This window comes from Ciconia boyciana, chromosome 3 (assembly GCF_034638445.1).
Source record: "Ciconia boyciana chromosome 3, ASM3463844v1, whole genome shotgun sequence".
NCBI lineage: Eukaryota > Metazoa > Chordata > Aves > Ciconiiformes > Ciconiidae > Ciconia > Ciconia boyciana.
In genome coordinates, this window is record NC_132936.1 from 59,618,399 (window position 1) to 59,634,153 (window position 15,755).

The 15,755-nt window shown below is 40.9% G+C and overlaps 1 protein-coding gene across 4 annotated transcripts in view; it reads left to right on the top strand.

The window, feature by feature from the left end:
- The window catches only part of NKAIN2 (sodium/potassium transporting ATPase interacting 2), a 562,917-nt gene that overhangs the window by 525,796 nt on the left and 21,366 nt on the right, over positions 1–15,755 (top strand). For all 4 annotated transcript variants that reach the window (XR_012041465.1, XM_072855778.1, XM_072855777.1 and 1 more), the window contains one exon: positions 8,679–8,739. Coding sequence is in view for 3 of the 4 variants with exons in the window: in XM_072855778.1 (XP_072711879.1) it covers positions 8,679–8,739 (61 nt within the window). In the remaining variant the exon portion in view is untranslated. The remainder of the gene's footprint in view (positions 1–8,678; positions 8,740–15,755) is intronic.

Genomic DNA, 15,755 nt, shown 5'->3' on the forward strand with positions numbered 1-15,755 from the left:
AAAGACAGTTTAATAGGACAGCAGAGGAAGAGAAAATAATAATTGAAATAATAATGATAAAAGAACGTACATAAGAAGTGATGCACAATGCAATTGCTCACCACCTGCTGACTGATCCCAGCCTGTCCCCAAGCAGTGATCACTGCCCCACGGCCAACGCCCCCCAGTTTCTATACTGAGCATGATGCCCTATGGTATGGAATAGCCCTTTGGCCAGTGGGGGTCAGCTGTCCTGGCTGTGCCCCCTCCCAGCTTCTTGTGCACCTGGCAGAGCACAGGAAGCTGAACAGTCCTTGACCAGTGTAAACACTGCTTAGAACAACTAGAACATCAGTGTGTTGTCAATATTATTCTCACACTAAATCCAAAACACAGCACTACACCAGCTACTAGGAAGAAAATTAACTTTATTGCAGCTGAAACCAGGACAGTAAGTTAAAGTAATGAACTTGACTGTTCAGGTTGGTGAAGAGCTGCTTCAGCTGAGCTGTGCACTTTGCACACTGTACATCAATCTGCCTTGTCAACACTGCCATCACCAGCCATCATAGGAGCACCTTGATCAGAGCATTGTGAGGCTGTTACACCATGACCACCGCCATGAAGCCAGTGTAGTGCCAAAGCTGTCATGTACCATGAAGCTTCCTGACCCTACATCCGCCACCAGAGACTTAAATAAACAGCAATTCATCACAGGGAAAATAAATAGCATCACAGGGAAAGAGTCAGTTGTTATTGGAAAGTCTCTCTCACCAGTGACGAAATGTTCTGGCTCTTGCCATTTATGTGACAGCATTGCTCTAACTTACTCTAACATGTAATGATGGAGTAGAGCAAATTACCTGCGCTTCCTTTCTGAACTTTTACTCTACACAGTTTTCATGGTTGGCCACAATCCTGAGAAACTGGCAGACACAACAACATATTACTCCCTTTCTCATCCTCTACTCACCCTCCTCTGAATGCTTCTGTTTCCTGGATCCGAGGGCCCAGTGTTCACACTCACATCATCGAGGTTCACTTGCCATATGGGTGCCTCAACATGGAGGGATGGGTTTTCACTGAACAGAAGCATTCATATGTGTTTGTTTATCAGGAATTCAGAGTTCTCTTGTACCATCAAAATATTTCCCCCTGTACAATCTGCAAAAACTTCAGATATGCATATTCTTTTTCCTGCTGCCCCTCAAAAGAGTGAGTAGCATTGATAATCAACTGTTTCATCTAATGCAGTTCAATTTAAAATGCTAGGCATTCATTTGGTGGGCTGTGAGCAGTCTGTGGCTTTGTTAGATCTGCAGCATAAAGAACGAATTTTTCTTATCCTAATCCTATGGCTGTCTGGAAAAGGTGACACACAGTTAGACATAATGATAAGAAAAGCTACTGCTGCCAAAGGCAGTCAGATACCAAAGCCAGATGATTAAACCATTCCAAAGCATTCCCAGAAGACAAGAGGGGAAGAAGGTCCAAAGTTTTTTCCATAAAAGTTTTCTTGCTATAAGACCTTCAGAGCAAAGCCCACATACAGACACATATACACTTTTGCTTTAATAATCCATTCCTATTATTAACAGAATGACCAGGGTGATACGTATTTTAAAGCCTTTTACTTCAGGTTTTTCTGTTTCAACTTCATTCTTTGTTTTGTTGTTTTGCTGTTGCCAAGTGGACAGAGGCAGCTGGCCTTGTTTTAAAAACAAATGTGACGATTTTTCCCAATCTACACAGCTCTAATGGCTAATGTGATGCTTTGATGTGAACAGCAGTCACTGCACACTGTTGACCCCAGTACAATCAGAGCTTTGTCGTAACAAGGACAAGTTGGGTTTCAGAGCTACACAGAGAGAGGAAACAGAGCAGTAGACTTTTCCGTTTTCAGGAATTCCCATGTAACCAATTATATCCTTTAACCCTGCTCAAGTGAGAAAAGGTAAAGTAGAGACAATTCCACAAGAACAGAAAAGAGAAAATTAAGAGTTCTCTGGTTTTTAACAGGTTTTTTTTCAGCACTAATGCCTTCAGCCTGCACTGAGCAATGCACACTTGAGCTGCACCCAATACCTGCTGAATGCAGCTGGTGGAGAATTTGCTCCTGGCTTCCCAGCCTTATCATTGCTCTAAGCTGTGATCTGGGGATTAACACAGGTCAGCCTGCTGTGACCCCCCTCTGCCCCGTGAGACATGCCTGCTTCAGCTTCCTGCGGGAATCCGGCAGAGTCCCACCTGGGGCATTTCACCTGCGGGAGCAGGAACGTAAAGTTCAACGCTGAGCCCGAATCTACAAGATGCTCCGCAGTTCAGTTAACACGGAGGTCAGCAATAAGTGATCCCTAGTTCCATCTCATACAAGCTGGTAGGCCCTGTATTTTGTGTTGCCTTTGATGTCTGAAGCAGGAAAAAGGACATCCTTCTCTTTAGCTGTGAGATGAAATCATGGAAAAGCGCCAAATATCACATGGTTATCAAAAGCATACATCACACTGAAATACCTAGGAAGAGGGAAGATTTGCAGAAAGTTTTAGGTCAGATTTGCAGAAAAGTCTTGCTAAACTTTCAGGAAATTTGGGTCAAGCTGAGTGTCTGTAATACAGCTTCAAAACAGGTAAGTATCTCTTGCTTTCTAATGTTGTTAAAGGTTTGCACAGCTCTTATCTGACAAGCTACAGTGCTGTGATTTTCAGTGCCCCTGTGGTCTCTTCAATTCGTCAGGTGAAAAAGCTTGCCAGGGAAGATGCTAAGGGAACGGCTGCCCTGAACAAGACAGAACCGCTCTCAAGCGCCCAGCAGCATTTCAAATGAAAGCATTCTAGCTGGTCTTCACGGTGATCTTCAAATGCTTATACAAAAAGGAAATCTCCAGAAAATTGAATAGTCCACTGAGAAATAAAGACTTTATGCTAAGCACCTTCTAGACAGCTGATATAAAAAAGATTATTATGCCTTAGTTGAAATAAATGCAATTTTTATCACACTTCTATTTTCCAATGTGTTTAGATTTATGTGTGTTTATGATTCATGTTTTTACTGTGCCTGCTGAAAAAAAAACCCATAAAGATCTGGGTCAGCTTTCAGCTTAAGAAAAGAAAGAAAAAGAATTTGACAACTACATAGGCTATAAAATTATGTTTTTGTTTTAGTTTGATTTTAAATTTCATGGTTGTCCACTAGGTATTATTGTGGACATAGTAATTTAACTGGCTTTTTTAATAATTACTTTATTGCACATAATATTTTATTTTTAATAATTATTTTATTGCACAGAATAAAGCTACTTGGCCATACTAATGAATTATTCTTTTCAGACAGCACACAGATAGTTAATTCTGTAGAATAATGACTGTAAGGTCCCACAGTCTACGTTCCCCATCAGGAATCTGGTCTGATACCAATAGGTTTCCAATGATCCTTTTCTGATGAAAGACAGTTAAACTTGGAGGAATGACAGAGTTCTCATAATGGTAAATGTAAGCACAAATAAAAGCACACCTCAACAGAGTAGTTTCCATGGAACATAGCTTGAGTTTTATATTAAACTCTAGCAATGATGTTCACTCACCGACGCTGCACTGCTGCAGGCAGTGAAATCATGCTTGAAAGGGTTTTTGCAGGGGGCAGCTTTAGAACCCCCATGACACTGACCTAATTCTACAGATATTGAGAGAAAGATCTCTGTCTCACCTTTTCTGCTAAATAATGAGTATGATTTTTCTGAGAATCAATACACTAGAAGCTTTCTAGATAGTATTTCTCCAGTTCTTCGGTTGCTCATAATGTACATATATATCACCAGCCTCCAAAAATACATTTTAAAGAAACACTATTCCTTAAACGCACAGTATTACAAAGCGTCTATATGTGCAGCCCCTGTAAGCTTAAGAAATATGATTAAATTGCACATGGGTAGACATGTAACATCACAGCTTAGCCATATAAAGGTCACAGGGCCAAAATTGACCTCAAAGTAATTCTGTATTATTATTGTTTGAACTAGCCCATTTCTTTTGCGAAGATCTTAAAACCACAGTGTTTGTAGAATCCTGCAAAAACTTAGTAATCAAAAATAAAAACACAAGCCTTAGCATTAGCTGTTTCAGAAGATACTTTAACATCTTCCCATAGGAAAACACAATGGTTTTCTTTTTTTTAAGTCTGAAGTCCATTTCTCCTGACAAAGACCAGTTATAGAATAAATCATGCTCATTCAGTGAAGCCAAGACCATGTGCTATTTCAATAACCCTTAACTCATTCATCTTCATCTTGAGCCTTCTCCTCATCACCTTATCCCACTCAGATCTTACGCACTTTTAGTTTTTGTTTCTTCCTTGCTGTCATTCTTTTGTTTCAAGTGTCCAGGTTAATAAAGATAACTCCTAATAATTATCTATATAGATATTGCTTTAAAAGAGGGAAAGGTGGGGGCCTTGACCAGGAATGATGGGTTTTCATATAATAGCTTTTTTCCCAAATCTGATGCTATTTGCAGTGTATGAAAACATTCGTCTGCATAAAAGAAGTGAGAAAAAATAGCAAGACAGGATTTTGATCAATACCGATTCTGATTAAGCTTGATCAAAGCACTTGACATTTTGAGCAAGTCTGGAAGTACACTCACAGAAAACTCAGGATCTAAGAGTCTCTAGCAGTGTAAGAGGACACTGCTGACTTGGGTAGGGAATATTCTGTCTACTTTTTTGTTTGCCTTATATGGCTATAATAAGGCAATAACATGCATTAACATAATTCCGTAATTAATTTCATTGCCAAACCTTCAGTCGTGCTGTTATATTGCTGATTTGTTTTAGGCTTTTGCTTGTCTTCATTTTTAACTTCGCAGAAGGAATAGTGGTTTTATGAAGATGAAAAAAACTAAAAAAATTTTTTAAAGTGTTTGAGATCATTGTATATAGAAAAGGTCATCAGATGCCATCAAAGTAACACCCAGGGAGCTGGTGCAGGGATGGGCAATGTGTCACTTTTAGAAAGAGCAGTGTTCATTTATACTTTCATATGGACATATCAGGGAAAGTTGTAAAGAGCAGATTTTTTCAAGCTGCAGAAAATGAGGTTCATAAAAACATGCATTCACTAATCACTATATGTATAAATGAGCAGGAGTGTTGTTAATGGTTCCTTCTCCTCTGGAGGCCTGTACTACAGCATTAAAATGTGAATGGGACAGATGCAGACACCTAATGTGGATGGGTCTGGGATCCAGATCCGATCTTCTATTCATTGCACCTATTTCTTTTTATCACTACATGTTTTATAAAAGAAAGCTTGGTTAATTAAAGAAAAAAAAAATAAAAAAAGGATGCAAAGAAACAAGAGTTTTCAAGCTAGCTTTCCTGGTTTTAAACTGATTTTTTGAGACAGTCAGGGCCCTTCTCTTCTTTATCTCTGAGGACTCATTCCCTTCCTTCTCACATAAGACAAAAATCTTTCTGAGATACTGAATCAGGAAGACTCTGCTCTATGTAATTCTTATACTGCACTCAGCAGTGCTGTGTTTGAGGGCTTCCCAGGAATATACTAAGCAATATGACTAAGCTCTATCAACTAACCTCTATCATTTGGGTTTGTTGTTTTTTTTTTTTTCTCTCATCATCTTCTCCAGGGGGAGAAGTGTGTTCAGTGGAGTGTTTTGTTTGGAATTTATTTTATTTATTTTGTGCTGTACATAGGTCCATTGCAGTGTGTTTTTCTAAGAGAAACAAGGTCAAAGAAATGCATCTTGCACTATAACAAAGGTGGTAAATTTTGTGAGGGGCCTTCATCCATGTGGGAATTCATTAACTAACATTAATTAGCTGACTGGTCCCCAAGAAAGCACTGCTACATGCGTAAATGAGCTGCACCCTTCCTACAGTAAGTCTCAGTCCACCAGGGAGGAAGTAAGTTCCTCGTTCCAGCCCAGAGGTCTCTGTAGTCACCATGGGCTTGGGCCATTGAGCATCCTCAAAGTAAAAACTGACACACTCAGCTCTGAATGTGTGCCCTCTGCTGCTGATGCAATTAGAAGATAAATCTTGAATGGCTATCACTGGATCAGAACTGATAAATTGCTTGGTTAAAAAAGAGAAAAAACAAAAAACTAATTTGATGTTCAAATTAAAACACAATTATTATGTGTACCAAGCAAAGGGTTGGATAAATGTGGGAGAAGGGGAGGTTTATTTTATGAACTCTGATTATCTCATGGGAGACAAACTTCCATTTGTATTTAGAACAGAACAATTTCTAGCTTTAAGGCACTCTTTTAATCAGCAAACTCATCTGATGAAATGCTGTAGGATTTACTTATATATCAAAGGAGTTCCCTAGACATTTAAGGGATGCAACTGAATACAATTAAAAGATCAGTTGTAAGCACAGTTTGTGATACAGTTTGTTTGCTGTGCTTTGTGAGAGAAGTTTAGTTAATAACATGTGAACTTGTGGTGTTTCAGCAGATAGTAAAGTGTTGAACTGTATTACAAGAAAAGCTTTACCATTGCGGTCGCCTACTAGAGATGCAACTATTCAGCTATCTTGGATCTGATGGTCTGTAAAAAGAGAACAGAGAAACTATTAAGCCAAGGTTCACATCCAAGAATGGAATCATTTATGAACAACCTTTCTGGGCCTAATTCGTTGCTGAATTAAACCTCATGTAATGTCATTGAAGTCAATGGCTTTATGCAGGGCATAAGTCAGTGGAGAAAATTAGCCCTCTGTCTTGAAGCCAAGAAACCAAAGGAAAGAGTGATCCAATAAAACAGAGATGAAATGCTGATATTAGCTGAATGCCACTGTTCTTGGTACAGAGCGTTCTTTGTGTCCAGTGGTGAATATTTCATCCTTCCCAGGTGTAAAATCTTCCCAGCAGTACTATAAGGCAGATTTATAAAAAATGACAAAATTAATGATTTAGTTCTGTTGTAATGCAGCTTCTGGGCTCCCAACAGGAATCTATGCTGGCTGCAGTGTGATCACCAAATCAAGTCTTGATCTCTTCAGAAAAGTCTTGGGGCTGGCTTTTTTTCCCTTTAGCTGTCTCTCACCCATACAGATGTTAGAAGCTAGCTTTCATAGGTATGGAGAGCTTTCTACATAGAAAACTGAGAGAAATACCAGGAATATCTGTGTAAGTGCTGGAGTAAATTAGGCACAGTCACTGCCTCAGGTATGAAGGCACTAGGACACAATGGATTTATTTGCATTTCATGTATGCGGGTAATATTAAGGGTTCTAAGAACCAACAATATTGCAGTGATTGTAGGTGTGCCTTGGCTTAATGAAAAGAATATCCATTTGCACTAACCAGCATTCATAACAATACGTGGCCTTCTCTCAGATTTCACCCTTTTTACTGTCTGACCAACTGATTACTTTGTCTGAAATTAAGATCATCATCTCCCTCAGCTGAAGATTATGGGTTTTGCACCACACATACAGAGAGCTCAGTCCTGGCTGGAGCCTTTAGGCTTTTTTTATTATCCGTATAAAGAACTAATTCCCAAAGTCTACAGTTGGGTTTGCAGCTCATGAAAAGATCTCTGTGAGGAGACCTGTACAGAATAACACGTTTCGACAGCACCGCTCACTTTTCACTACACAGAGATCAAACAACATGAATTCTTTTGACGTCCTACCATGCAAACTTCAGTGATGACCTAAAGGATGAAAAACGGTTTGTTGGTGATCAGTAGAGAAAACTCTCCAGACCTACCTGTAAGGGAAGCCACGTAAAGCATGCAACACATGGCACGTGCTGCTGTTCCAGCATTTGTTCTGTTGCTTCTGGTGTAACTTCTCATTAATGACAGAACTTTGTGGAAGGACTAGCAGAGGACTCACATGATACTTGGCCCATGGCATGTGTGATATTGGCTGTTTATTCCCTTTTTTTATTTTTTTAGGAGGTATTGTAAGATAAGCAATCTGCCGTGGTACTTCAGAACCACTCCAGATTTTCTTTTTCTTTAAATCCTGTTGCTTCTGTTTACAATTCACTTCTGGGCATGCTCTGAGGAGAGGAATGAAGGGAACGAGTTACAAATTTGCCAGCTGCAGCATGAGATGCTGATGTAAACACATCCAGACATATCCAAAGTGCTAGATACGTCTTGAGGCTTGAGGGCTATTGCAGATACGGGAACAAGTCCCACTAATCCACAGCCCTAATTTCAAGTGATAAAATATCACTATAAAGCCAGTTTACAAGTGCACTGAATTCATCCTTGGTTTAGCCGGCAAGGTTCTGCTAAAAAACAGAGTTCTGCTAGAGGGTAAGGTTTTGTTGGATAATAAATCTGATTTTGACAGAAACATTTACTTTTTCAGTGGCTAAATGTCCATCCATCCAACCACCCATTTGGTTTTCTGGTTTTCAATAATTAAAAAGAAGCCAATTCTGTAATGGAAAAATTTTTATCAATTTTTGGAAGTTTTATTGAAGGGTGTTTTTTTCAAGAAAAATGCTAAATTTTCCTGACTATTTCCAAAAGAATCACATAAAATAAGAAAGTGCAGTTATTATTAAAATTACCAAACTGTTGTAAAGAATTATCATTACCTCATCAAACAGAGTCTGGTGAATTTTGTTATTTCTGTTTCTGTTGTTACTTTTCTAAAACCAACTCTTGTTTTTCTATTGTATTTGCTTTACATCTAACACTAATACATTTTGTTTCAGCTGGCGGGATTCATCTATGCCTGTTATGTTGTGAAATGTATTACTGAAGAAGAGGACAGCTGTAAGTACTAAAGCTTTATTACATACAAAATGAATTCTTTTTTTTTAAATCATCCCTCCACTATGTTGGCTCTTGCTGACTTCAACCTAAATGCTATATTATACTGTAGCCAGAACATGCTTTCTGTCCATCCTTCTTGTTCTAAAATTTGCAAATGCCTGAAAGACAAAGGAGTAGTGAAATGCAGCTTAAAAAATACATACTCGTTTCTTCTGAAAAGATCATTGCAAATTTTTTTCCTCACAGCTTAGCTTAAGACAGAAAATAAAAAAAGCAAAAATCCCAATTGGCAAACACAAGCTTTTTTTGGTTTGGTTTGGGGTTTTTTTTTTATTCCAGATTATTATTAACTATCTTCACAGTAATTGGTTACCACTGAGGGTATAGCTCTTCTGTGTTGGCTTCTGTGTTGGCTTGTAAAAGCACTTCTGGCAAAAAAATAGCTTTAGATCATTGCAGGACCTTCATTTATGAGAGGTGAAACTGTGGAGTTCCTCTTTGTTCCTCCCAGGGTACAATTACAAGGAGCGAAATGATTTCATATAGATGTGTGTTTGTGTTTCTTCTGCTTATTTATATCAATAGAAGCCTGTTGAGCAGAATTTGCTCTTATTACATGCTATAGAGTCAAGCCATTTCATTTTTTCTCTAACCTTGATTTTTTTAAAAAGGCCACTGCAGCATTTCAGTACATCTTGGGATTCATGCTAAAGCACTTTCAAAACAAGTATCAGAACTGCATGTAACTTTGATAAAATATACATGAATCCTAGAGAGAGCTCTGCAACAGGAAGCTGAAGGGTTTTTATTTGATTGAGAGCACTGCTAGGGCTGGTGGGGGTTCCTTTGTGTGTTCCCCTGCGTAGAAAATAGCTGCAACCCTATAATCTATTGGCAATACAGTGCCACTGTGAGCCGTCAAGGGGAGATTTAGTGCTGAAATCAAACCACACTTTGGAGGTTTTTCAACTGTGCTCGTTTCAGTTGTCTTTGTGTTTCTGTGGAGGCAAGGAAGGCATGAGAGTAAAAAGAGTTTGGGAGAGGCGTGTGGAGCAGGGGTGTGTCACAAATAGGTCTTGTCTTTTTAGGGAAGGACCCAAGTCATATGTACTTTCTCCTGCTTTCCCATTAAGTGCATTCACTATCCACAGAGCTGGGGGAGAGTGATTCCTTGCCCCCCAAAACGAAGTCCCCTATTCTGCCCTCTCTTCTAAGGGCTTAAATTTTTTTTCATTCTTCTGTAATGCTTTAGGGCATGATATAAGTAAAAAGTGAGGAAAGGACTTGTGACTTGGCTCACCAAACAAGCGCAGAAGTCAGACCGCATTTGAGAGATTTCTGCCATGGTCTGTAAAGCGGCATCCCTGCCAGCAAAGCGCTGTGGCCAATATGGTATTGTGTTCTGCTCACTGTGGCATGAGCTCCCTGTTGTTCACAAGCCACAGATTGTCATGTTTCTTTGAACCTTTTCTTGCCATCGTCTTGCCTATTTTGAGGCTTTTATTACTTTGTTAGTACACCTCATCCAGGCCTCCTCTTCTAGCCAAAGAGCTATCTTACCCATCTGTGAGCATCTCTCTGAAGTACCAGGGCAAATCCCCACCCAGTGCAATGAAGCCAGCACAAGCTCAGGTGCTGCGGCTTCACCTCTGGTGAGGTCTGGAAGCATGGCTGGAAAAAAAGAGAAAAAGGGTACTTCTGTGGGTGACTCATCTCAACACTGCAATAACGTTCAGATTAGATTTGGTCCCTCAAGGTATCATAAAATTAAAGCAGCTTTAATTTCTACTGAGAGGCTGCATGTAGCAGAGAGTAAGAATGATTCTAGTTCTCTTTGCTCAGACATCCACGGGGATGTATTCCAAGCGTTCACTCTGACAGCCAGGGGCTGCAGACTGTACGGATACCCCCTGCTCAGGTTTAATTTTGGATTCTTTTATTTCCATTTAGATATGTTTTCTCACCTTTTCCTTCCCTTTTGGAAACACATCCATCTATCTTGCTCCTCTGAGAAGTAATGTATCCCTTATGGATGCCATGTTATTTAGTATTTATATTCCAGAAGAAGATGCCTAAGCATTAATTTCCTCAGTACTTTCACAGATGGAGTCATCTCATGCAGACTGAGTGAATGCAAAGGAGAAAACCTTTCAGGAAAAGTGGAATATATCCCAGAGCCATTGGTAGAGCTTCCTGCATATGAGTCTTTGGTGTGAGGTCACTTCAGATCCCCTAGCTGTGTTTCTCTTCCCATAGTCTATTCTTCCACTTTTTCAGTTCCTCACCCCCACATGCTGCTATGGAGCAAGCTCTGTGGCACAGAGGGATGAAGACACCCCTCCTGTCCATGGTGTACTCCCTCCCCCAGACTTGCTGGACATGCAGCAGAGCAGAATAAAGCTTTACTCTGCTGCCCACCAACCCCTGCCTAGCATCCATACCTGGTAAGAGGTGAGGCTGGGCTTGTGCTTGCATGCAGTTTGGCAGCTGGTGTTCCTTCTGTGTGCTAAAGATGTGTCAGCTGTGAAAGATCCTCTGGTAAAACCAGTCACCACAAAGCAACTTTCCCACACCACTGCCCTGCTTTCCCAGCTTCTGAAGTGGTCCGTGAAGAACAGAGGGCCACTGCTGTCTTCTTATCCACCTCCATATTCACAAACATCATAGGAGAAATCTAGATCTCTGGTTTTCAGGACCACCATGCCTGTAAAAATTGGATGCCTCACTGCCAATCGCAAAGTATCATAAGGATAATTATATCGGGCCACACCAAAGGGGCATTTAGCTCCAAGTCTGATGAAACAGAGGCAATAGAAAAAGCCTTTCTGATGAAAGAGAGCCAACAGAAAAAGCCTTTTGCACCTCACAATGGACATGGTGAACACCCATACATCTATTCCATTTCTTCTGCTTTGTTAATGGGCCATGGGAGCAACAGCAGTCCAGAAGAGGAGCGAAAGAGGCAGAAGCACTAAGCCTGGCAGGAGCATGCAGCAAGGCATGAGACTAGAGAAAAAGTCATGCAACATCCAAGAGCCAGGCAGGGACATGCTCCAGATTTTAACCAGAGGAACATATTAACACTGCTCCAGAGCAGAGAAGTTGCCTCATCTTCTGTTGGCACAGAGCCTCAACTGTAGAAACACAATCAAGTTGCTCTTAAGCTGCTTCAGCTGAATTAGCTTTGCTCTCAGAGTAATTGGAACAAGCTGAAAGAATTACTATTTCTCCATTCTTTATGCAGATTTTATTAAGAGAACAAATGAGCGAGGGTAGAATTAAGCAAACATTTCACTAAGATTAACCTGCTCTAAACTCACTAAAGGATTAGGAACAGAACAATACAGTGATCAAATCAGGGTCATAACTAGGGCTGAATCAGCAAGTCTAGAGGTTTTAATTACTCAAACACCAAATAAATCCAGCAGCAGGCCCCCTAAATCAAAGCACAAGTCCGCACTACCTTTCATGAGAACAATCTGCTTTGGGTTAATTCTGCATCAAGGATTAAAGAGGAAGCTCCTTTCCCTCCTGGTACAGTCCCAAGCAGTGCTCTAACGCTGGGCGCACCAGAGCCAAATTGCAGCACCCATCTCCAAGGGTCAGACAAGGGTGGCTTTTCCCCAGCTACTTCTCTTGTCGGTGGTTTGTGACTCCCAAAGGTCCCTTCCGCATCGTGTTCCTTGTGGCTGCACAGGGCAGAGGAACTCTGGGGCTTGGTGCACCTCAGGTCTCCATCTGGGAAAGACAAGGCAGGACGGGTGCCCAGCAGGGCTGCTGCCAACTCAGTGCTCTCCTCTTTGCTATTGGCACTGGTATGCCTAAGCCATTGTCATTCTTACCTCATTAGCATTATTAGCTGGAGCAATTAAAAATAAAGCATGAAAATGTCAGCAACGATCATTACTTGCAGGCATTCAACAGCTGTAAACTTATTGGAGCTTCTCATTTGTTTTCCAAAATCGTATTAGGCCTGCATTTTTCAAAGGCTGCACATTATTTTTAATAACATTGAAATGTTTGTTTAATGTGCATTTCCTCACTAGCAATTTGGCTCCCTGCTATAAGCTGTTGCTGCCTTACTAAAAGAAAATTCAATGTATTTTCGAAAATGTTATTAAATATACAGATATTTTGTGGAAAACCCTGGAATGTAAGCAATAAAGCAGAATCCTCCTGGGGCTTTTTGTCTGTAAGCAATTAAAAAAGAAACTTGGGTTACTGAAGTGGGAGTTTTGCACTCGCCTTGCAGGTTCTGTTGAGGGAAAGGGGACTGGCTCAGTATTAGAGGGACAGCTTTGGGTGGCAAGGAACCCCACCCTAGAGAAAATCACCAGTTCAGTGTGTCCCACAGTGAAATCCTAATCCAGAAGGCTTCCTTGCAGACCCAGACAGGGAGAAGAAACAGCATTTACCTACCGTAACACAATGGCAAGGCAATAAGAGAATAAATATGGCCTGTCTGACTGTTCCCTGAGTACCATGAGGTACAACCTTTGCACTATCTCATACTAGCAGGGATCCAACTTGCACATACACTATCTTCTTTTCTCTTGGCATTGTTTCCAGGTAAACTGCAAAGCAAAAGAAATTGCAACTAGGTTGAATAGAATTTTGCGGCATATTCCCTTGAGCACAGCTTTCGGGGATGTCTGGCACAGAAGTAAAGCTCTAGATAACCCTTTAAAATTATTTCACACCCCCCATAAAGACTTGAATTCAAGATTCTATTTGAATTACTGAAAACGTTCAGGAAGACAATACCCCAGATAGGGGATATCCACTGGTGAGCAATACAGCATAGCAATTATGTGCCAATAAATTCAGTGCCAAACAACAGTCCACTCTGGGATCCTAGGCCTGACCTGGGAAGTACAAAGGTGATGACAAATATTTTCTTTTAAAAGACAATATTAAATTCATTAGTTGTGAGAGATGTGAAATTTTGACAAACATATGGGATAGGTAGAAAAGCCTTTTATTTTTAGCTCTGTTACAGGCTGCCTTCCACCTCTGGGCAGGTTATTTAACCTCTCCATACTTCTGTTTCCCGTATTTAAAATGGGAAATAATCACAGGGACAAACTCACAGGCGTGTTGCTTCATAACTTTGAGCTTCTGGGATGAAAGGCACTATTGAAGTGCAGAATATGCTCAGGTATCACTTCATTTCTGTGCCAAATGCTTTTCACAATCGGCTTAGCAAGACATTACAGAGAAATAATACATCAGCTTCTATCCCTGCTTAAAAATCTCTAAAACAAAGACAAAGAGAAACTGGTAGCAAACGTTCAGCTATTAATTCTGCTCTTTTATTTCCCTTCCCATTTTCTGGTGAATATGGCTGTAAATTCTGAGACTACCAGGACAGGAGAAAGATAGGAAGGAAACAGAAACTAAGGCTGAGGGAGATGGCTGAAGATGACTGCAACCATCTTTCTGCATCAAGGCTGGGTTTGAAGGCATCTCTGGAGGCTGTTGTCCTGGACAGCCTGGCAGGTCACTTCCTCTCCAGCTGAAAGGTGACACCACAGCTGGACACCAATGCAGCGTTCTCTGTTACACTTGTGTATCACAACACAAGATAGGAGGTACCAGGTCTATCCAGCCCAATATCCGATATCCAGCAATGAAGAACATCTGATGCTTACTTCCATATCTAGTTGCCATATAGGCATATAATAGCACAGCAAGTTTGTGGTTCCCCAAAAATCCTGTCTGTAATTTGCAGTTCAGGGACTTCCTTAGCCAGAAGTGGACTCATTGTATTTCATTGCCCACAATGATATTTTCTTCCTGAAAGTGTAATCCTATCACAGAATCACAGAATCATATAGATTGGAAAAGACCTTTAAGATCTTCGAGTCCAACCGTAAACCTAACACTACCAAGTCCACCACTAAACCATGTCCCTAAGCACCTCATCCAAACGTCTTTTAAATACTTCCAGGGATGGTGACTCCACCACTTCCCTGGGCAGCCTGTTCCAATGCCTGATAACCCTTTCAGTGAAGTAAAATTTCCTAACATCCAGTCTAAACCTCCCCTGGCGCAACTTGAGGCCATTTCCGCTCATCCTATCACTTGTTACTTGGGAGAAGAGACCAACCCCCACCTCTCTACAGCCTCCTTTCAGGCCGTTGTAGAGAGCGATAAGGTCTCCCCTCAGCCTCCTTTTCTCAAGGCTAAACAACCCCAGGTCCCTCAGCCGCTCCTCAGAAGACTTCTGCTCTAGACCCTTCACCAGCTTTGTTGCCCTTCTCTGGACACGTGTTTGAACTAAGATGTTTGAACTAAGAACATTTTTATCAGACACAGCCTCCTGAGAGAAGGAGTTCCAGCACCTCAGCTATACATTTTGTTAGTTTTGCACCTACCATTTGTGTAATGTGTCCTGCGTCTTTCTCTGGAAAAGAGCAGTCATTCCATCTTCACCTTTTCCATGCTGCCACAGGTTTTATAGACCGTCACCAACTGCCTCCCTCAGCCTATGTGGCAATATTACAGAACTTGTGATCATTTTTTGGTAAATGGGAGGAGGTTTCTGTATCTTCAAACCCTCTACATCATTGAAATAATAGAAGCGGAATCTGTCATAAAGGAATAGCGGTATCATGAGGAAGAAACACATTTGCATTTTTGGGCCCCTCACTGATGCCACAAAAAGCCAAGGATGGTATTCATATCACATACCTACAGCCACATGTAACCAGGCCTGCAGTTGAAAGCAACAATCAAGATTTCCACCACCATCAATGGAGGCAGGGATGTAACTCCAAAGAGCAAATTGCCTTATGTGCCGCAGACGCCTCTCACAACAGGGTGAAACACAGGTCTGACTTGTTGGTTAATGCTAGGGACAGCCTAGGCAGTCTGCAGAGGGAACGTAGGAGCAAATAAGCATAGGAACAAATGCAAGCTAATATTTAAAACACAATTGTTCTCCAACTGTTGAACAGGTCATTCATGAATGAGAATTCAATGAACAGGCTACAAAAGCTGAAGCTACAGCTTGT